Genomic DNA, 23,252 nt, shown 5'->3' with positions numbered 1-23,252 from the left:
TCGGTTATCAAAAGACAAAGGTGCTTCTGCCTCCACTCAGGGCCTTGCTCCCCCGCAGACTTACAACCAGCTCTGACCCCTAGCCATGAGTCAGGAGGAGACTGCCATGGGGAGCTGTGCACTCATGTGTGTGTTTGTAGCTATTGGTGGGTAGATTCTGCCTTTTAGATGACAAGAAGAAATGTCTAGGGAGGCAAATGCCACGTGCATCTAGTGCTGTTTGTCCGTCCGTGGCTGACGTCTCTCAGTTAGCATAACACCTCCAGGCAATGTGTTTCAGCCTTGGTTGCCTTCTGTGTTGGGTAGTTTTTGTCAACCTGACACAAACTAGAGTCACCTGGGAAAAGGAACTCTCAATTAAGGAATAGCTTCCGTCGGTTGGTGGTGGGTATGTTTGTGTGCATTTGTGTGTGTGTGTGTGTGTAGGGGGGTATTTCCTTGATTAATGATTGATGTGGGAGGGCCTACTGTGGGTGGTGCTGTTCCTGGGTAGGTTCCTCAGTTCATAAGAGAACAGGCTGAGCAAGCCATGGAGAATGAGCCAGTAAGCAATATTCCTTCATGGATTCTGCTTCCATTCCCTCCTCCAGGTTCCTGCCTTGGCGTCCCTCCAGGATGGAAATATATGATGACATAAACCCCGTTCCTCCCCCTAGTTGTTTTTAGACATTGTGGTTATCATAGGAACAGAAATGAGTAGGAACCTTTCTGTCTTTAATACTAAAAACCATCCCGATGCGTGTATGTGTCTCATCTTGTCCATGCATACAGCAACTCTAGGCACTTGACTGCTTTTATCTTTTAACCATTGTGAATGAATCCCTTTTGAACCTGAGTGGCCAAAAATCTATTTGAATCCCTGCTCAATTCCAGCTTTGCTTTTAATATAATTTAAAATCTGGCAAGATTTGAGAAGTAGGGCAAAGAAGGCTGTAAATTTAATCCTTGGTGACAGTGAGTGGCATGTGTTGACCTGGCAGGGCTATAGAAGATTTCTCATCTTATAAACCTAATTAAATTAAAATTCTGGTTGGCCAAGCCCACATTCACTAAAGCCAAGCAATTTCTCACAAAACTCATTAACCAGGACTTGGGAGCTTCATCAACAGATGGAAGTTTTTTTCCATACTTTTCAATAATTAGATTGAAAAAGGTCTTCAAACTTCAGACCTCAAGTGGAACATTTCATGTTGCTTTCCAAGGCGTCAGTTTTAATGGTTATTGGTAAAATTAGGCAAAGGGCACCCTGTTAAGTATTATGAGGCAATGACATAAAATTTCATTGTCATTAATCTGAAGCTTCAGGAAGGACGTGAGTTTAGGGAACATTTTATGACTCATTGTTACAATTGCTTCTCTTTGTTTCAATTTTTCACATTTTCTTTTCTTTTCAGATTTAGTTGTAACAAACAGATTTTCCAGGGGAACATATTATATTGGCAAAATGGCATGATTATTGATAGCCAAAGCCAGGATATAGGAGCACTCCTGCATGTTTGGGTAGTGGTGTGGGAGAATTGTCTGTATTCTGTCAATCGTGTATTTTAATAAAACGCTGATTGACCAGGCAGGAAGTATAGGTGGGTCAACCAGACAGGAAGTAGAAGTGATGCAATGAGAACAGGAGAATTCTGGGAAGCAGGAAGCTTCCTCTGCCACTCCTGTGCAGACCACCGAAGAGACAGGATGTAACTTGCCCAGCTGAGAAAGGTACTGAGCCCTGTGGCTAACGTAGATAAGGATAATGGGGTAACAAAAGTTGTAAGAGCTAATAAGTAGCCTGACCTAATGGGCCAATCAGCTTTATAACTTACAGAGATCTCTGTGTGATTGATTTCTCTTTGGGGCATGCCAGCTGTGGAGTACCAGGCAGGACAGATACCCCAACAAGCCGGCCCCTCATGTTACAGGGTAGCACTAACCTGCAGAAACTATCATCTGAACCTGGGGTTAGATTCAGAGTTGAAGAGGAAAGGTATTAAGCATTTAGCTTGTAATTGATGTTCCAGATTCTTCTTTGGGGAACATTTAAAGTAAAAATAAATTCCCACCCTCCACCTCGGTCCGTATTAGTCACATTTATCATGCTTGTCTGTGTCCTCCCCCGAAGCCTGGTACTGCATCTCATTTTGTCTCTCAGCAGCAGATGTCTGATTTATAAGAAGCTTGTTCTGCATAACTTCTGTTAAGAGGGAGTCTCATTTTCGGGGCTTTCATTTTTATCTGTTGTCATTTTTGAGGTGACCTGACTTAAAAATAGACAGAGATCTATTGCCATGCCCATACTTGACTAGTAAATATTGATACAGAGATCCACCGCTTGTGATTAGTAACCTGTCAGTTTATCTCTAAGACCCTGGCATGCATATATGTTGTATGTGTATATGTTATATACACCCACATTGGGGTATATTCATTTATTACATATGCATGATATTTGTATTACTTTGTGTCTTTGTGTCTTGGGTTTACAGATTCCTAATTTTCATTCAAATCTGCATTTTCTATGTCTCCATTTAATGTGCTGTGTGCCCATCACTGTGGCTGATTTCTTTTTCCTGGATACCTAATATCGCTTTCCTTGGTTGCCTGGGTTGTCTCTTTGTAGCCAAGGGACCAGTGAATGTTCTGCTTTCCATACTTGCTTAAAACCTTTTCTCTTGAGGATTCTGTTATCCAATTAAATCCTCTCTCTGTTTTCTGATGGGCTACTTCTTGCTATTCTGGGATGGTGCCACCCTCTACTCTTGACTTCAGCCCCATTCCTCAGCTTCTTAGACATGTACCCTGCATCTCTGACCCCCTCCACTAGGGTGCACTTCATTCCCACTCTGTCCCTGGGTCCTGTGTCACCTGGAGCCACATCTCACTCTAGCCCAGGTTTCACATTCTAGGGTCTCATCCATACCCTTCTTTTGTTTTCAGGGCATTTAATCTCCAAATGTGTTCCCAATCCTTTTCCTAAGTATTTATCTATTTAATGAGCACTGAGAGATAATGGAGTTGAGTTTTTGTTAACACATGACATGTACTCTGTCATCAGGGCACTTGTAGTCTTGCACAGGGGGGTCATGCTGATCAAAAGATAGCAAAGAAACATGTCATTGCTGTAATGCTGACTTCCACAAAGCACCTGTACTTACAGGTAATTTCTTATGTCCAGTAGGCAGGAAATGTGAAATGTGGAGTTTGGTGAACTTCATTTCTGATGTTAGGTAGCCTATGAGAAGTGGCCCTTCTAGGCTGGAACAGGTTATGCAGAGGCCCTGTGGTAGGAAGGGGTGGAAGAAGAAAATGGGAAAGGACAAGCACTGAATGTCTACAGCAGTTAAAGTCCAGAGAGGGAAGGAGTCTGAGACAGAGCCAGAAGAAATGGACCAGAGTTTTCAATGCCTCAGCGCAGTCAGAGATTGTGTTTATGTTCCATAGTAGTGTTATAATTGGAAGCTATTGGTGGAGGTTCCCCCGTGTCCTGATATTTCAGATCATTATGACATCATAGGAGTGAATTTAGGGAACCTTTACATTCTCTCAGATGCCTTAAAATGCCTGTAAAATCCTAGTCGTTTCTGCTGGGCTACTTCCTGTATGACTTTGGGACCGGGGTAGAGCTGGGTAGTGGAGTGTGTGCTGAGCATGCACAAAGCCTGGGTTCTAGCACCAGCGCCAGACACTGAGAAAAGCGAACCTTGCACCTAAACCTTCAGTGTGAATAAACAATAGTTGGCTCCCACCCGAGGCCCTGTGCGTTCTCAGCACCATGACTCCTCGAAGTAAGGCACTGCTTCCCCTGACTGGCCTTCTTCCTCATCCTCCTCGTCCTCCATTCTTCTCTTACACAATACATCCCAACCTCAGCCTCTCCCCCCTCAGCATCTCACCCCAACTTGCTTATTTCACGAACACATTTCTCTTTTCATCTTTCCTTGCAGTTCAGGTTTCCAGTGAATTAATTTATATCATATTAGTTTGTACTCATTCATAACTCAAATGCAGTTTGTTCAGGCAATCAGATGGGACATTTGACTGTTTAAACAACCTGGTCAAAATACCTGTCCTACACTCTGTGCATCTTTTAAAATTTCTCATCCCAAAAGTACCTTTGGGATACCAGTATTCTACCCCCTTAAGAGAACCATTGAAGATTTAGGAATGGAGAAACATTACTGTAGTTGACAGATTTGTAATTAAAATACTCCTACTCCCTTCTCCCTTAAAAACCAAACAACAGAAAACCTCAGTGATATGCAGGCTAAGCTTCTGAGGTTAAAATGTACAGAAAATGTGCAGGCTGTCTCAGACTCCAAGAAGCATAAGAGGAAGATGTTGGGCAGACCTGACTTGTTCTTTATCGTGATGGCAGAGCTGAGGCCGGGACCACAAGAGAGCTGATCTGTGACCCCTCTGAGCCCTTCCTACTTAAGCTTTGCCTTAGGTTCGAGAGCTCATGTGCTGCATAAGCCATCGGTTTTGGTGCTGAAAGCACACACTGTGAGTCACAGCTTTCATGGAGTCTGTGCATGGGATTTGACGAGAGAAGACCCTTGGGCACAGAGGTGATGGTGTTAGGAATATTTCCTAACGCGAGCTCCCTGCCTACGCAAAAATTCCCAAACAAGCCAAATCAAAACAAGCCGAATTAAGAAATATCCAGGTTTAATGGGAATTCTGCGCTCTCGGGTGGCCCTGAGGGTGAACTGGGAAGCCGCGTGTAAACGCGACCACTGGGAGGAAGAAAGGGAGACCGCCACGTGTTCCTCTTTCCGGAGATCACTTAAATACCCTGGGGAGTGGTCCTGACCCCGCCTGCTGGGATTTGGAGTCCAGACCAGGCCTGGGGGCTGGGATAGATGCGAGGGGTCGGGGCTTATACTTCCAACTTGACAGATGAACTTTATAGTCCTCACACCACATTGTGATTATGCATGACGGTATAAGGATGGCATACAAGAGTGCCTCCTTTTTCAGATGAAAATTCTTCTTTTACTCAGTGTGGTCCGTGAGCTCCCAAGGTCCTTTTCTAACACACTTCTCTCCCAGTTCTGACATTTCAGACTGGGAAGCTGACTTCTAGGAGATGAAACCATGCTAAGAGCTAAGTGCACACATGCTGCTTGGTGAGCCCCCAGGTCCCTGCTGCTCGCCTCGCTGCAGACCATCACGCCTCACACCTGGAGTCTGTCCACTAGCACAGGCCCACCTGGAACGTCAGGGATAGTCTTTGTTTCCAGGGGTTTTCGCCTGTCTTCTCTCTTCCTCTTCTACTTATGGGGAGTGGCATGGGAGTGGCGTACTTCCATGCTTATTCCTCTCAAAGACTCTGTCTGTACAACGTTTCTTAAATTCACGAGAGTCCTGATTCATTTCAGCTTCTGGATTCAACGCTTGCTGAGGGCAGAGGTCAGCCTCATTTTTCGGCTTTGGCCTATGTTTCCCTGTCTCTCACTCTAGGGCATGTGCATTAACATGCAAGGGATGTTTGCTGAGTTTTTTAAACTCCCTGGTCCCAACATTGCAGTTAGATGTTGGAATGCATTCCCTCTGTCCCCAGATTGTTTCGCTTTGAGAAATCACCCATCTATTTATTTTTCTATACATAATTAATTTTATTATATATAAATTATAGCTCCGTAAGAAAAAAAGGCCACATGCCTTCAGCATCATATACGGAAAACTGTCCTTTTTCCAAGAAAAGCCTCTGCTGCCAGTAACCAGATTCAACACCGAGCACGTAGCGTCATTAATTGGGGTCATTTGTTCTGCTGTGAGCTGAGGAGAATGTACAAAAGCCCGCTTAGGGAAGAATGAATTCCTCCTCCTCTTTGGACTTCTGGAGCATGCCTAGAAGATCCTCGGAGCCTGCAGGCCTCATACATATGTTCTAATGGGCTAATTGTTAAGGTGACATTTGTAAATTAATCTCTGACTTGAGCTAAGTGGTTTCCCCTAATGACTTGAATTCAGGAACACCCACTCTTGGCCACACGTCAGATTCTTGAGACCAGCCTAACATAAATGGAGGGGATCACTGCCCTCTCATTGTTTTGAGCCTCTTTGTTACCAGCAGGGGCGTTCCTGCACTTAGTTTTGTCTTGCACTTATTTAGTGTCGTGCACATGCGTGCCTCAGCATGCCCGTGGAGGTCCGAGCTGACGGGAAAGCCCCTGCTCTCCTACTGCCTTGCGGGTTCCAGGGATCAAACGTGGGGTGACAGATTTGGCAGTAATCATTGTGCCTGCTGAGATATCCTACAGGGAGACTCCGCCTCTGCTTTTTCAGGAAAGCTTCCCAGGGATCTGACTCCCTCCAGCCTTAGCTCCAGATCCGTCTCCAAAGGCCCATGATTCTCATGTGCCCATTGAAAACCTGTGGCTCAGCCTGTTACTGGAGTTGTCAGGTTCCAAACCCAGTGTGCTGGCAGCCCTAATAAGGCAGGCCCATACCTCTCTTCAGTAGGACAAGGAGAGAGGTTAGTAACAGTGAAATCAGAGAGAAGAGATTTGTTTGCTGTGACCACAGTGGGAAGAGGAGCAAATAAGGGGCTTTAGAGGTACAGCACCCCTTTTCTCCCCAGTTCATCGTCAAGGCGCTGCTGTGAGGGAAGAGGTTCCATGGTCCAGTGTGGTCCTGCCCATCACAGACCCATCAGTGTCCGAACTGCACAAATTCTCTTTCCTGAGGCGAGCTCCCAGGCTAGTTGGCACCAAGACCCCAGGCTTTCCCTTCACCCAACGCAAGATTCTTGGGAGAAGTCTAATTCCTTGAGGGTCCATTGTCTTAGCAGTCTGAGAACTGAAGTGTGTTAGAACCTTTCTTCACTCCTACCAGGACGGTTACAAACCTGACAACTGGAATCGAAGGTCTCAGACCTTCTGCCGAGCCTCTTTTCTTCACTTGGTCACCTGTGCTCTTACTGCTACAGGCTCTAGGGAGGGGCCGGTTTCTTGTATCCCTGAACCAAGAATCGGACAGAGCCATGTAGATGGTAGCAAGCAGAATAAGAGAACTTATTAAGAAAGATTCCACTGCTGGGCGGTTGTGGTGCACACCTTTAATCCTGGTACTCAGGAGGCAGAGACAGGCAGATCTCTGTGAGTTTAAGGCCATTTTGGTCTACAGAGTGAGTTCCAGGACAGCCAGGACTGTTACAGAGAAAAACCCTGTCTCAAAAAAGAAACAAAAACTATAAAAAAATATGGAAAAAAGAAAGAAAAAAAGAAAGAAGAAAAAGAATCCTCTTCAAGGGAGAAAGTGGATTAGATCATTAGATCAAAGAGTTCATAACTTATATAATCATGATGTGTAAAGGATTTGAGCTTTCATATCGCACAATACAGGTATTTGGGGTCATTTGCATGTTGACTTTTCTGTACATGCTCTGTTATGTATAGTTCTACACATAACCTTGTGTGTAAATGTTTCAGTAGCATCTGAAGTCTCCCCGCAAGTCTGGACTGTTTAATACTAAAATGATCCATTGGAGTACTCTTTCCTTTGCTCCTGTTTGTTGGCCTCAGCCACATTTTCGCCCAGCCTTCCTCTTTGCCTATTTTTTCTTTCTAGGTGCTTATTTTGAAGTCTTTACTCTATAGCTTTCCACTCTGTGCCCTGTTTTCTTGCCTCAGTTTCACTGGATTTGCCTTTTCCTGGCAGCTTCAGTGACTGAGGGGAATGTGTAATGCATAGCCATACTGGTTTCTCATTTTTTCTGATATTCCCCATCTCACGAGGCGTTTGAACCAGCTTCACGGCCTGCTGGTGTGTCTGTCCAGGAAGATGGCTGCCAATCTTGCTTACTCTCGTCTCAGTTCATGTCTAGACTCCTCATGATACAGAGGATAGGCTCTGTGTGTGTGTGTGTGTGTGTGTGTGTGTGTGTGTGTGTGTGTGTGGTTTAATACACTGTGAGTCCTCCGGCATTCTGTGGTGCAAACACTTGTCATGTTTCACTTCAGGTTCTGAAAATAGATGACTAACATTTTATTGTTTCAATGATGCTTATCAAGTTGCTTTCCTTTCCTTTTTTTTTTTCTTTTAAAAAAATGGATCTGGCACTCTGGAAATAGATGCAGTATTTGGATTGTACCTGCAGGTTTTTAGTGGTGTAAGTCTGGACTCTAGAAGTCCTAAGAAGGCAGGCTCAGCCCAGTTAAAGTCACAAGTAATACTGAACAGCAGAGGAAAAGAAATACTATTCAATATGGCCACATTATGAGTAAGTACATATGATGATATTTGTCTTTCTGGGTCTGGGTTACCTCCCTCAATATTATGTTTTCTAGATCCATCCATTTTCCTGCAAATTTCAAGATGTTATTTTTCTCTGTAGTAGTACTCCATTGTATAAATGTACCACATTTTCCTTATCAGTTCTTTGGTCGAGGGGCATTTCGGTTGTTTCCAGGTTCTGGCTATGCCAAACAAGGCTGCTATGAACATAGTTGAGCTCATGTCCTTGTGGTAAGATTGAGAATCCTTTGGGTATATACCCAACCCCTGCTCCATCTTTGTCCCATCTCCTGTTCTGCAGTGTAGACCTACAAAGTGGTCTGAGGAGACACTGGTCTCTTTGTAGGTCTCCCCACTACGACCTTTGGCACCTATCTGGCTTCAGTAAGATGAGTACCTGCGTTACTAGAATTCAGCTTCATCTTCAGGAATAACTGTCCTTCTCTGGGGTCTGGCCTGCCTTGACAGCTTTAGCTTCTCCTGGAATTTGAGTGGACTGAGGAAAAAAGGTTAAGGATAAATAATTTGCCTCTGTACATTCAGCCAAAGCATGCACACAAAATGGAAGTGCCGCTGAGGAGTTAGACGAGCTATGCAGTCTATGCTGACAGCTATCAGAACATGTGTCCTGCCAGGCATAGAGCAAAGGATCTTTTAGATCATACTACTACATATAGGCCCTTGCATGGGAAAGGCTGGTCATTTTAAAGGTTACTCTGACTTAGCTGCTGGAGAACACATGCATTTTCCTGTCTTGTCATTTGTTCAGTGCCATCGTTCCCTATCTTGTAGACGTTCATCCTCCTTATCACTGGGCTATAGAAGCATGCAGAAGAATCTTCAGTAGCTCTGTGCTTCTGGAGCAACAGAAGAGCAGTTGTAACTTGAATAAAGAACTACTACTTAGAGAACAAAGAGATACTGAGACAATTTCCCATAATCCCCCTGCGCTCCTCCAACTCCTCCTCTGTCTATTGATTGATGATACGCTGTCAGTAGCTTTAGCCTACATTCTCTGTATCTTCCCGTACATAATCGACTACTAATTGTGTAGCCATATTGGACTTGTTTATCATTCTCTTTGTGTGCATGATGTGCGTATATGGGCGCACACCACAGCACAGACGCAGAGGTTGGAGGAGAGCTTTATGGAATGGGCTCACTTCATCTACTTTAGCTGGCTTTTCCAGACTTGCTCCTTGACAAGTATCTTTACTCACTGGCCGTTGTTTACCTTAGAAAGAGAGGGAGAGAAAGAGAGAGAAGAAAGAAGGGAGGGAGGGAGGGAGGGAAAAAGAGAAGGAGGGAAGGAGGGAGATAAGGAGGGAGGGAAGGAGAGAGAATGTGGCTGTTTGTTAGAAAGCTGGAGAAAGATGGCAAGCCAAGCCTTCTGCTTAGGTGGATTTGAGAGATGCATGTAACAAGTCTCCGAGTCTCTCAAGCTCACATCTTCATGGCCACGTTTCTGCATGACCTAAGTCTAGGATCACAATGTACTCAAGCCTGACACGATTACAAGACACGTTAGTATGAAGTTTACATGCACAGAGTACCTTCCTGCTGAGCAGCACTGTTATTTTATTTTTCGCATGTAGGCAGGTGTTAGTGCCTTCTGGTGGTCAGAACAGTCTGAATTCCCCAGTCTCCCTGATAGAAAGCCTTCTGGCAGGACACAGGATGCAAGCCTAGGTGGAGTCAGCAGAGGTGCTATAGGGGGTCATATTTCTCCCATGCTCCTTGACTCTTACCCTCTTTGAGAATGCTGCTGTTTGATTTTTAAGAGGACAGCAGGGTGTATTCCAAACTCTCTTGTCATTGATTGATTTGCTTAAATAAGTGATTCATTATTTCCACGTGGAGGCTGCTGGAGCAAATTAGTGTCAGTTACTCTGGCCATCCTGCTTCTGAGAGAACATGCTTCCACAGGAGTGCTAAGACTGACTTTTTACAGAACAAGAGGGCCTTTTGCAAGGACTTTTGATTTCCCTTTAATAACGTATAACATTTGGTGGCATAGGACTGTCTAGTGAGCCCTGCTGAAGCTCAGCATTCATGCACAGATGGCATTAAGTGGGAAGAGATCAGTGCCCGATCCGCTGTTTATGAATGAAAAGTTCCCTCCCCTCTGTTAGGATCATGCTTCTTCCCTTTGCAGCTTTCTGAGAATGAGGTCAGGGCCAGGATCTAACTGCTTCTGGCTCAAAAATAGCAGCTCAGCTCCAAATTAATCCATTTGCTGTAGAATGAAAAGTGGAGGCCTGCTTATGTGTTTGTTTTCTGTATACCTTTGCAAACAAGCTGTGAATGAACCCCATATGAAGAGGCAGGGCCAGCCAAGAGCGAGTGCATGGGAGCTGGGCGCTGGTGATTGTGGATAGGCTGTGGGAGCTGCTTTTGTGTCGTGGGAGCCTTGATTTGAAAAGCAAAGCAGAAGAGGAAAATAGACCCCAGTTGTCTAGTACTCTAACTGCTTCTCTTCAGAAAGAAATGCTATCAGTTGTTGAGGACACCGTGTGTTCCTTATATTGTGCCCAGCAGTTTTCCACACTGTGTAGCCAGCTTCTTTTCTCTCTCCTGTGGTTTCATGGGTTTTTTTTTTAACAGTGTTTAAAATGAGTATTACATGCACATTGCATTGTTTATCAACCATATCAGCATACACAGAAAAACACAGAAGTGTGAGATTCCCTCTTACATATATACAGATATGTGCACATGCATACACACACACACACACACACACACACACACACACACACACAGTAGTGCACCACAGCCTGATCATGCCTTGTCTTTGCAAATGGTGGAGTTAACTTCTGCCCATCATCCCATGCCAGCCTGATTTTCACACATGGCTTGGGGAGACTGACATTTCTAAGGATCTTCCCTGCAGTCTCTTTAGGATTTGAGTATATCTAAAGGGCTGGGTTTGAGCATTAGGCGGGCATTATGTGTGGTGATAATGCTTAATTTCTGATCTCAGCCTTAATTGTTGGCTGTTAGCATCTGTTTTTATGGTATCATCTTTTATTTGTAGTAATTGTCTTCTCTGTGAAAGATGAAATGAACACATTGGAACCTTGAGAAAAGGACAGAAGTGTCAGTAGCAGCCTGTGTTACATGTCCATTCAGTGGACTTTTATGTAGCAGGTGCATGTTGAAGGAGATGCCAAAACTGTCTTCTGTATTCGTAATGATTGATCTTGAGTGAGTGCATAACAGCTTAGAGATTGTCATATAACTAGCTGACCAGATGTATGACCTAATTGGCTTTTTTGCACTTAAATGATTTATGTTTTAATACTTGAGAAATTCTATAAGCACACATAGAATCGAAAAAATTTGTATCTCTATAGAAGTGTGTGTATACCCATAACTACAAATATACACACACATACACATTCAAAGAGACATCTGTAGTAGCAAATGTGTGCATTCCAAATGGATATTTCTTATATAGTGACAGAAAGCAGATTAGTGTCTGGGACTAGAGGATAGAGCAGGGGTTATTAATTTCACAAGCAAGAAAGATCTTATTGAGATGATAAAAATGTTCTGAAACTGGATCACAGTAGTGCCACATAGGTTGGTAAATTTCACAAAGGCCATTAAGGAATTATATGCACAGAATGGGTGTATTTTCTAGCTCAACAAAGCTGTTAGAAGTGATCATTCCCTTTAAGTCCTAGGGCAGGTCAAGGATGAAAGACTACATCCTCCCGACTCTTTGTACTTTCTCTTTCCCTTTGAAGTTTATTGACTTCAATTGTAGAGAAGCTGGTCCTTGAGGTGACAGGGCCAGATAAGAAAAATCCAAGGACATGGCATGGAAAAGTCTCCCCTGACCCCTATTGGCAAGGAGCAAGGTTGTTCCCACTGCTGGGTGAAGAGCCATCATCTGAATTGTCACAGGACCCTGAGCACAGGAGATATGGAAGCAGGTTCTGGAGGTCGTAAGCACTGTGCCTCAGTCAATCGTTGCTGCCAATCAGAAGTGCAAACTCTATGGTCCCAGCCCTTAAGTAATGGAATGTTTGTCTTCTTTTGCAGGTCGTGTTAGTCTTTGCTCTCAGCATTGGTGCCCTTGTAATATACTTCATAGACTCGTCAAAGTGAGTATGCATATATGCTGTCTTGCCCATTTTTCTAGGTCAGTTGTGACTCCCTTACATTGATGTACTTATTTAACACTGGCCTTTGCAAGAATCTCCTGCGTGCTGAAGGCTTGGATGAAGGCAGGGCTGCTCTGTGTTGCATTTCTGAATGGGAAAAAAATTCTCTCAAAAGGAAGGCTTTGTTGATTCTACTGTTATGGGAGGGAGAGGCACTTGGGGACCAAGCATTATTGCTGGATATTTGTTTGTAATGAGCTGGTTCCTGATGGAGTATTTGTACTGAAGATGCCAAGAAATTAAGAAGGTTTTAATGGGAATGTGAAACCTCTGGAAGGGATGACAGAATCCAAGAGATGAGTCTGAGCCATTCTGGTCCCAGTCATAGGATCTATTCATCATCCAGGCTTAGGTCATATTGGAGGATTGTTTAGAAAACCCTGTTCTAGGATTTCACCTGCCAATGGAATATGTAACTGAAGCAATGGTCACAGTGTTTCTTCACTTATGGAAAGAAAGCAGGAAATGGGCTGAGGCTGTTCATGAGGACACCCAGAGACAGGTCTGTGGCTGTCTGAGAACCTGTAGAGAACAATGCTCATGCAGACCCTTTGACTGGCAGTTTTGTGACCTGGTGCTCCAGGGTAAGCATCGTTCACAGATGGTGCAGGCCGTCTGGGAGGCTGATGAGACCAGTCACCATGGCTACGATTAAATGCTGTGGGTACCACTCCTGGTTGCATGACTTGTTCCAGCTATCCTACTGCAATCTCAAAGTTGACAGCATCTGAAGCAGAAATTTCTGGGGATGAATTTGCTTGTCTGTTTGGATACAAACTTGACAGCTCTAGACAAGGAAAAGAGTCCTCATTGAATACTTTGAGACTGTTTTTCCTTCCTCTATTACTAATCCTTGGTAGACCCTAGACTTTGATCCTGGGACACCTGCCTTGAGTTCCTGTTAGTTACTAGATATGCCGCAATTCTGAACTTAATGATTTTTCCCCATGACACACCTAAATTCTGATCACTAGCCAGGGGATTTTGTACATTTGGCTCTAGAGGCCAAACTGTCACATCCAGGAAAATAAACAAAACAAAACATGTCTGCTCATCCATGTCTGGAATCTGCCAAGTATGAGGCCTTCAGAAGTTTCTTAGCCCACCACAGACACAGGCTGTGTGCCCTGACCTTTCTTGAGCCCTGGGTCCTTTAGACATCCTCAGGGGACAAGTGTGCATGTTTATTTCATCTGAAATCCCCAGTCAAGAAAAAGAAGAGCATAATTCGGTCTGGAAGAGTCCAGTTGTCTTTGTGTTAAGGTAAGGCCTCTTCTTGTGTTTACTCAGCGATTCTGGACCAATTTGAAGTGAACTGGAACTCTTAAGCCGTTGGTCACCTCTCTCCAATCTCTCTCCAGGGGTCATGGGGTACAAACCCTGCCAACACCTGTGCTGGGGCTTAGGAAGGAGGTTCGAACATGTAGTCTGTGTGCCCCAGAGAGAGCACACACTCATGTGAAGGTGAGTGTGGAGCTCTGCTAAAAGGACAGATGCCTCGGCCATGCCTGCCTTGCCTTCGTCTCCCTTTCTGCCCCTTTGTATGCTATGGAAATAAAATATTGCTGGTAGATAGATTTGGATGGTGTCTTTTTTAAATTGTGTCTACTAGGAGTCAAGAGTCTGATCTTCCTTGGGAGAGGATGGCAAAGCATGCTGCTCTCCTAAGTGGATGTTCTCTGCTGATGTCTCGCCAGCCTCCAGTCCTTTGGGATTAGTCCTGACTCTGCTAAGTCTTGCTGAAATTGATGCTAGAAACTCTTTGTGATTCTGGTTCTTTTAGGGTCATCCAAAGAGTCTCCACGAAGGCTGATATTCAGTTCTGTTTTTCACCTTCCCGAGCAATAATGCCAGTGATCTTAGATACATGATTGTCTTCATTTCCCATAGGTGCTGACCAAGCCCTCGTATGGTGTCAGCCTCCCTCCCCTCCTAACCAAGCAAACTGTGTGGTTTGTTATAACAGACTTAGTTTAGCAGAACACCTGTTGTTAAATATATAACTCTGCATTTCAGTTCTACCTCTTCATCTGGCCTGAGACTATAGCCTAAAAGACTCCAACCCGTGGAGAAGCCAGTAAGCAGCCTACACAGAGAATCCATCTTTCCAGGGAGATCCATTAGACATGCTCAGTTTAAGAAGATGAAAGAAAGTAAAATCTATAGTGCTAACTTTATGGTAAGCCTAGAGACATGGTTCTCAACCTGTGGGTCACTACCCCTTTGGGCCCAAATAACTCTTTCATAAGGGTCACCTCAGACTATCTGCATATCAGGTATTTACATTGGAATTAATATCAGTGGCAAAATTAATTATGGGGTAGGTAGCAATGAAAATTTTCTGATTGGGGTCACCACAGTGTGAGGAATTTTATTAAAGGGTCTTAGCATTAGGTCTCAGGCATAGTCAGAATAACCAATGTAATCTATTAATCCAATTGTAATCAAGTGTTGTGAATGAATTGAGATGAAACTCTAAATACAAACTACAAATTGAATGAGCATGAGAAAGAATCACATTCTTGTAGTCTATCTTTTTCATTCAAAACAACTACTGATTTAATAGAAATGACTTGGCTGACTATATTAAAAGGAGCTTAAATTTCACTTAAAAATATTAGCAAGTCATTGCCCTAGGAAAAAAGTACCTGATATTCTTGAGGTGAATTTGTATTAGTGTTAACCTTCTATAAATAAATAAATCAAGAGTAATACTCTTTGGATTGAGATGGTTTGCAAAATTGATTCTCTCATTACAATTAGCCATAGCTGTCTTCATCCAATTGGTAGACTGGAAATCCCCCAGTTACAGAAACTGGATGCAAAACTTACCACACCTGGCCCTTTGGGAAGTGCAAAGAGGGGTCATGGAGATGACCCAGTGGGTAAGAGCATCTCCTGAGCAAGCGTAAAGACCTGAGCTTACGTCACCAGAACATTCCTGAAAAACTGAGCATGGTCCCGTGTGCCTGTAACTTTAGAGCTTTGGGGGATGGAGAGAGGAGGATCATGATGGCTTATTTGGCTGTCATCTTAGCCCTGGGCTTGGTGGGAGACCCTGCTTTAAAGGACTAAGTCAGAGGGTGACAAAGCAAGACACCTGACATTCTCTTCTGATCTCTGCTTGCAAGTAAGCCACACGTGCATAAGCCATACACATAGAAAAATTTTAAAAGATTTAAAAAGAGTTCTGCAAAGGAGGCAGATGAGCATATGAAACAGTCCTGGGTGGACTCAGTTGACTGCTCTCAGAGGGGCTGAGTTAGACCTTGCACATGGGCAAGCAGAGCAGATTCTTATTGTGCCTCAGTGAGTCACAGTGGAAAGGCAGCTCAGTTGAGGGGAACACTGTGATTGGCAGGTGTGACTGTAATGATAATTTGTCATCTTGCTCACCTTCGGGAATTCATCGACTACAGTGTTCCTCACTTCTTCGCTCAACTTTCAGTTTTAGTCCAAGACAGACAGATCCCTGAGAAGGTCTTGTTCAGTGATATGTTTGCAAATACCCCCTTTGGATCTTCATTTGCTTCATGTGATCTCTGTAGAAAGAACCATTTGGGTTATTTCCAGTGATGACTATTTAGCTACACAATATTGTCCTGAAGTCAACAGATAAAGAGAATCACATTAAAAATGGGTTCAAAGGGTGTGCTCCATTATCCCAGTGGGAGACACTGGAAAGATTCAGACAAAGAGGGTGTTGTAGCAAGACCTGATTGAGATGGAAGAAATCCCAATCCCTTCATGAGACCTGCAATTGCATCCTTCAGTGGTCCATGCTCTCCAGAAGCCTGCCTTCTAACTCTGACCTTGGTGATTCTGTGTGTACTCTTTCTCCTGTGCACCCTGATTTCTATAAAGCAAAGACTTTCAAAAGCGTTCAGTCGGACACCAAAGAGATGCCTCAGCAAGAGAAAGGCATCTGCTACATAAGGCTGACAAATGGAATGTAATCCCTGGAACCCACCTTAAGGAGGTAGATACGGTGATGTGGTTCTGTGGAACTAGCACTCCTGTGGTGGCATAGGAAGTGGAGACAGAAGAATCCTCTAGAAGCAAGCCCATGGGCCAGCTGGCATGGAAGGTACAGCACAGTATCTGACCCAAGAGAAACTCTGCCTTAACATAATGGAAGGTGAGAACATGCTCCTGAGAGTTCTTCCGACCCCCACACCTGTACTGTGGCACATCTCTGTCCATACTTACACACTTCATACACACACAAGCATGTACACATACATATATACACTAAATAATTTTTTTAAATTGTACAGCTAAGTCAAATGTGCTCCTTACTGCCCTGTGAGTGTTAATATCACTGTTGCGTGCTCCACCCCTCTCTTTATCACCAGATCAGTAATACGTCTGGAATAATAAGGGGTGGGAAACCTCATAATGTCCTCATGAGGGGTAGGACCCATGGAGGGCATAAGGCAGCAGTCCTTACTGCTTCCATAATTTTAAGAAAAAGTTGGAAGAAACAGCAGCTCTCAAAGCTCTGTGCATTTGCATTTTTCCAGTGGCATTCTGGGAAAAGGTGACTCACATGTGGAGAGATATTTATTCCTTTGATTCATGCTTAAATGCTGCTCCTTCTTATGCTTCAGTTATGTGGATTATGAATATTTAATGCTGCATATACTGGAAATGAAGGTCAGGTCCTGCTCACTGGCGACTTCAAAGAAGCCTCAGTTCTGAAAGGCATACCACCTGCTGTTAGCAGAGTGAAGCGGAAAGGCTATGCATTGTTAAAATCTTCCTTAATGACTCTAGCTGCACCAGAATGGCTGGTGCACAGTTGGGGATGCCTGCTGGCTTTGCCAGCTTTTGCTCTTGGCTTCTGGTTTAAGCCCTGCTGTTTGAGTGAATTGGACATTAGGAAAGGGGAGGGAACCGCAGCACAGATTCTGTAGCGCATCCTATCCAAGTGCTCCATTGCTAGAGAATGAACTCTTCTCAGTCTTCATAAATCTTACTTATTCCCTTTATGTTCATTCATTCATTCATTCATTCATTCATTCGTCAGTCAGTCAGTCAGTCAGTCATTCACTTTCACAGCTTTAACGTGGAAATCTTAAATCCCCAGGTAGTGACAGTGCTTATGATTAGGTGTGGTTGCAGATAATTATATGTAAATTTGCAATACAAGCCCACCAGATTGTTTCCATAGTCTCTGGAAACACAACAGACACTATTATTATAATTCAGATACCCAGTGCTTCAGGCCAGTCTGTTAGTTATTTTGCAGTTTTACCTGCTACTCTCCTTTATAGATATCCTGACCTCTTCTCTTTCATCTGATAAATTTTCTTTCCAAAGGGAAGAATCAGGATTGGGAGATGGCTCAGATGCTTGCCACCAAAGCATGTGGTCCTGAGTTCAGATTGCCGGCCCTAATAAAAACTGAGCGAGGTGCCCTGTGTCTGTAGACCCTTTGCTATGGGGTAGATGAGATAATGGGTCCCTAGATACTCTAGTCATGTCTGTGAGCACCAGGTTGAATGACTAATTCTATCTCACAAAGTAAAGTGGAAAGCAACGAAGAAGCGTACCTTATTTCAACCTGTGGTCTCCACATTCATGTGCACACATGTGCGCACAAACATCTGCATGCAAATATCCACCCAGACATATGCATGTTAATCACACACAAGTTTCAAAACTAACCAAAGACTGAATGGAATTTGGATTCTCATTGCTGTGCTGTATATGAATTAGTGTGCTAAGCACATCACATACAAACTCAGTAGCTTCTTCTAACACCGTGTGTGGAGTTTTATCATTCTCACTTTACTGGTTAGAAGCCTAGCACTCGAAATTTGCTTCCAGCCACATAGCCAGCAAGCAGTGGATTCAGGATCTCATTCTAAAGCCCCACCAACTCAGGTGGAATGTGGAGGCCACACCTTTTATCCCAGCACTCGGAAGGCAGAGGCAGGTGGACCTCTGTGAGTTGGGGGCCAGCCTGGTCTACAAGAGCTAGTTCCAGGGCAGGCTCTAAAGTTACAGAGAAACCCTGTCTCGAAAAACCAAAAATAAATAAATAAATAACAATAAAAGCCCCACCCTCTACCTCCACCCTGCTGTTGCTTGCAGGTGTCAAGGAGTGAACTTCCAAATTAAAGAAGTCACAGAAAGAGCTTGAGCTTGGTGCAGATGTGGTAAAACTGGGAGCTGCTTCCCCTTGCCCTGTCAAGTCCTTTGCCTTCATTATTTCTTCTTCCATATCCCCATTCTCATTGTGAGAGCCAAGTCTACAGCGGATAGTACTGGGCGGGGGGAGGTCCTGTCACCAGTCGTCCACCTAGAACTGCTGTGGTCACAGGGAAGTCGAGGGTTGTTTGTCAAGGCTCCTCATTCCCATAGGAGTCCTTCCAAGGGAGGATTCTGACCCACTCATATACCTACTTTGCTGTCCATATTATTTGGTACTCTGTCTGAATACATCTTTTCATCCGTGCAGAGTTACAGGGTTCACTGTTTCACAGTTTTGCATCGTGTTGAATGAGATTTAATATTATTCAACTAGCAGAGTGTAGGAAAAGTTGACCCCTAAAAGTTTTGTAGGAAAGTCTTAAAAATGACATAAGATAGCCTGATTCCTTCATCACCTTGTTCTAAATCATCATGGACAGGTGTTGACAGGTGCCTCCGATGTGCCCAACCTCTTGGCCAACCACTTGGCAGGGAAGTGGGGACAGCGTTGGTCATAAGTCTCTCAACATGATCAGCTGTGTAGTTTGAACACAGGGAAAAAGTGCCTGGGCATATCTTAATTTTTACTTCCTTTAATGGATCAGTCATTCTAGGTAGCGTTCTTAATAATTAGCTCGTGCATTCCATCTTCTTGCTCTGTTTGAGAAGGCACGGCATGCACTTAACCTTTGTTGAAGAAGTCAACACAAATCACTGTGCGTGCAAAGTATCTCTTTCGTCTACTCTTCTTAAAAATACTCCCCCCACAATTTTCACCATCCTGCAGTGACATTTTTATTGCCAGGCTTTGGTTTGGAAAATTATGGGTAGGGAAAGTTCAAGGGCAGGGTGTTCGGAACAGCATTGCACATCTGTGAGGGGGAACACTACAGAGTCAGCAGCTGTTGAAAGAATAGAGTCAGATGGTGGAGGAGCTCAGGCTCTGAGAGATGAGGAAGAGGGGCCGCTTTCAGGGTAGATGCCTTAAATAGCTTCCAATGGGAGTCTGTCTTCCTTCCCTTCCAGAATCTAGCCTCTCATGGAGTCTTAGAATTCTGTGATGTGTAAGGAGTGATAACCCAACCTTTTTACATCGAGTTTTTCATGTGGCCATGATCTCATTATCTCATTAATGGGGATAAACTTGGGAGCAAAGACAGGCAATGAGGATGCAGACAGATGGAGGCATCTTCTTTACATGTCTACTTCCATGTGGGTGGCTTTAGGGTGCAGGCTGTCTTTGATAGGTAACAGTGGGTTGACTTTGTTTTTCAAGGATTCCTCCCTCTACCTTCCACAGTGCCGAGGCAGTGTCTGTGTCCCCACTCAGACGGCATCTGAAAATGTCAAGAGAATGAGCTTCCTTTGAGTAGTTTGTTCAAAATTACAAGGGACACTGTTAGGAGTAGGAGGCATGAATGAGATAGACCTCAGGTTTGACAGCAAAGACCACTTGGGGATAGAGTTAGCCCTCTATATCTTAGGACTCAACTAGCTATGAATTGAATATAGCATGAAAGGGGGACCCCATTTTTACAAGACATTCACAAATATATTTTGCTTTTCATTATTCCCTATACAACAGCTACTACTAATATAACATTCATGTGGTATTAAGTAATCTGCATAATCTAGAGATAATGTAAAGTGTATGGAAGGATATATCTAAGTTATATGTAAATGCTCCAGTGTTTCAAATAAGCAACTTGAAGATACATGGTTTTGTTTTTCATGGGGACTCCTTGAACCAGTTCTTCATATAAGAAACATATGATGTCATGTCTTAAAAATCTTTTGGTACCTGTATCTCAACATCCTCTCCTTTAGCTGGGGACAAACCTGGCAGAAAAGTTAGGTGGAAAAGATGCAGAGGGATGGAGACAACTTTTTTACATGGTTTTACTTCCATGTGGGTAGATTTAGGGGACAGGGTCTATTCTTCGGTGTTGTAACATTAGATTTAGTTTATTTGTCTCTCAGAGTTTCTCCTACCTTTCAGAGCTGAGTAGAGGTTCAGTCTCCTGCTCAGGTCTCCAATCCAGGCAGGAGAGCTACAGTCTGAGATCAGAGCCCTGCAAGCTCAGGCTCCTTGCTCCCTCATCTTCTGGGTCCTTTCTACCAAATTTAGTCATGTGCAAAGATGTCTTGCGATTTATTGCCTACTGAAAAGCAAAGCATATTGATTATTTCTTGCTAACTTGGGACCTGGGCCTTCATCACAGTGCAGACTCCTGGCCAGGAGAAAGCAGAGATAATCCCCACTGGAAAATACTAAACCCAGACACAGGAACATGGAGGGCCAGTTTGTGTTGTCTTCCCCCACTTCAGAGTCATGGAACTGTAAGCATTCAGCTGTGTTGTGGAAAGTTGACAAGGCTGGGTCCATTGGCTTTGCCTCGTTGGCATTTGCAAGGCATTGCTTTTGAGAACACTGAGCCCAGTGGCTAATTTGTTTTCCCTGTGAAAATACTACCTCTCCTAACTATGCTTATAAATCCACATTTATTCCACCCTTCGAAATTAGAGTGAGTGTTTTCTGCCCTCCTCACCACTCTCCAGAACGTAAAAGGAATGCTGCGGATGACCCAGCACCAGCTTAGCACTTTGGCAACTCTGGAAGAGATGACTTTGTTTGAGGGCAAGCAAAGGAATCTCCCCCACTTTAGGCTCCACACTTACTATGTCTTCTGTAATTAACTTGTGTTTTTGGCCCTAGTGCTGTCCCCAAAGTCACAGCAGACATACATTCAAAGTTCGCAGAAGGAGAAGGTGAGAGTCAGCTAGAGAGGAACGCTCGCTCGGAATGCTGTAACGCAAACAGAGGGGCCGTGCTCATGACAGCATGGCCAGCCAGAGTGGCACTAGATGGCAGCAGCTGTTACAGCGTCATCGTGGGGTTTATGCGCCACAGAACATGTGACCTCTCTCTTGACTTTTACCCTTTGTCTTCTGTCCCAACAGCATGACAGATTGTCATTTTGGGAAGACCCTGACCTGTGGCGAGTCATTTGTGATTTAAAAATAGAATCCTTTGCAGTAAGAATGTCCTTGGAGCTTTTTGATGCATATGTCATTGTTCAAACAAACTGGGAGGTAGGCGTGTGTGTGTGTGTGTGTGTGTGTTTGTCCACATGCACTTGTGAACATATTAGGGGAAACAGTGTATAAATCCAGTGGAGGAGGAGTAGAGCATGGGGACTTTGGCCACCGGATTTCTCACGGTACCAGACAGGCTGGGATCTATGTACTTCTGATGTAAACCAATCAATCTACTGAGTGCCAACGATGTTTGGCATTAGGAAATTTTGAATACCTTGGGTAAGTCCATGTCTCTCTCATCATGGTGTTTAAATTGTATTTTTATGGGTTAGGCAGTCGAGGCTTCGAAAAGATCAAGACAAACTAACAGAGATTTCACCAGGCAATATATTCTCAACTGCTGTTCCACCAATACTAACTGCGGGCGGCTAATGAGCTGAAATGCAGCTTCTTACAATGGGATGCTTGTCTCTCAGGGAGATTTTTGAGAGACAAAAGCTTCTCCAATAATCCCTAAGAGGAGAGTTTTACTATGGTCTGCATATTGGCCTCATGATTTTTATTTTCAGTAAATGAAACTGAATTCAAAACTCTGTCTTGAATTCAGCCTCTAAGAGCAGTGGTTGAGAAGCCTTTATCTAGGCAATGGTGTTACATGCCTGTAATCACAGTACTTAGAAGGTAGAGGCAAGAAAGCAGGAGTTCAAAACCAGCCTTGGCTACACAGTGAGTGACAGAATCACGTAGACTACCTGAGACTTACTCAAAAACCCATAGAGAACTGGTGAGGTGGCTCAACTTGTAAAGATGCTTGCTGTCGAACTTTATAACCTGAATCGGATTCCCAGGATGTGTATGGTGGACAGAGAGAACTAGTTTCCACAAGTTGTCCTCTGACCTCCACATGCGAGCCATGACATTTGTTCCAGTATTTGTTCAATGTCTCCTAGTGATTCTCCTGGACGCTATGTCTTTTGATGATGTCCATCGAAAATATTAAAAGATACATTTTACAGTTTCCTTGATATATGTCAAGTGTAATCAATCTGAGTTGTATTAATTATCAGTATTTTAATTACTTACTATTTGGTGTCACTTCTTCTGTCTGGTTTTAAGGAAATAACTTTTAGGATGTTTAAGATGTACTGTAGGTCTCTAGAAGACATGTCTACCATGTCTGACGGAGAATTTGCCTGTTTTCTCCACCTTGTCCTTCCCGCCCTTCTAGAGGTTTCTATGGTTAAATAAACATTATCTGAGACAGATGTCTGTCCTGTATCATACTCATTCCAATGCCATAGTTATTACAGACAAAATAAGACAAGGGTTTCATTTCCAGCTTTTTCTCATGGCACTAACTGCAGCGACCCAACAGTCAAAATCAGTGCTTTGATGTCTGCATCAAAATTTTAAGAAAATCTAAAAATCCCATATATGAAAATGAGTCTTCCTGAATTAAGAGGTGTCTTCATTCCCCCTGCTCCCATCATAATAGAATAACCTGAAAGAAAGTGGCCCAAGGGAGAAAGGGTTTATTTCAGCTCACCATTTATGGTGTAGTCCATCATGGCAGGGAAGCAGCAGGAGCTTGGAGCAGATGGGTCACATCACGTT

General features: G+C 43.8%; 1 protein-coding gene across 16 annotated transcripts in view; it reads left to right on the top strand.

Annotated features, from left to right (window-relative positions):
• Nucleotides 1-23,252, top strand: part of Kcnma1 (potassium calcium-activated channel subfamily M alpha 1) — a 720,864-nt gene that overhangs the window by 347,533 nt on the left and 350,079 nt on the right. For all 16 annotated transcript variants that reach the window (XM_085698388.2, XM_085698387.2, XM_085698389.2 and 13 more), the window contains exon 3: nucleotides 12,280-12,341. In XM_085698388.2, coding sequence (XP_085554514.2) covers nucleotides 12,280-12,341 — 62 coding nt within the window. The remainder of the gene's footprint in view (nucleotides 1-12,279; nucleotides 12,342-23,252) is intronic.

The sequence above is a fragment of the Myodes glareolus genome, chromosome 12, assembly GCF_982192425.1.
Source record: "Myodes glareolus chromosome 12, mMyoGla1.1, whole genome shotgun sequence".
NCBI classification, from domain to species: Eukaryota; Metazoa; Chordata; class Mammalia; order Rodentia; family Cricetidae; genus Myodes; species Myodes glareolus.
This window is presented reverse-complemented; position numbering and strand designations above follow the sequence as displayed.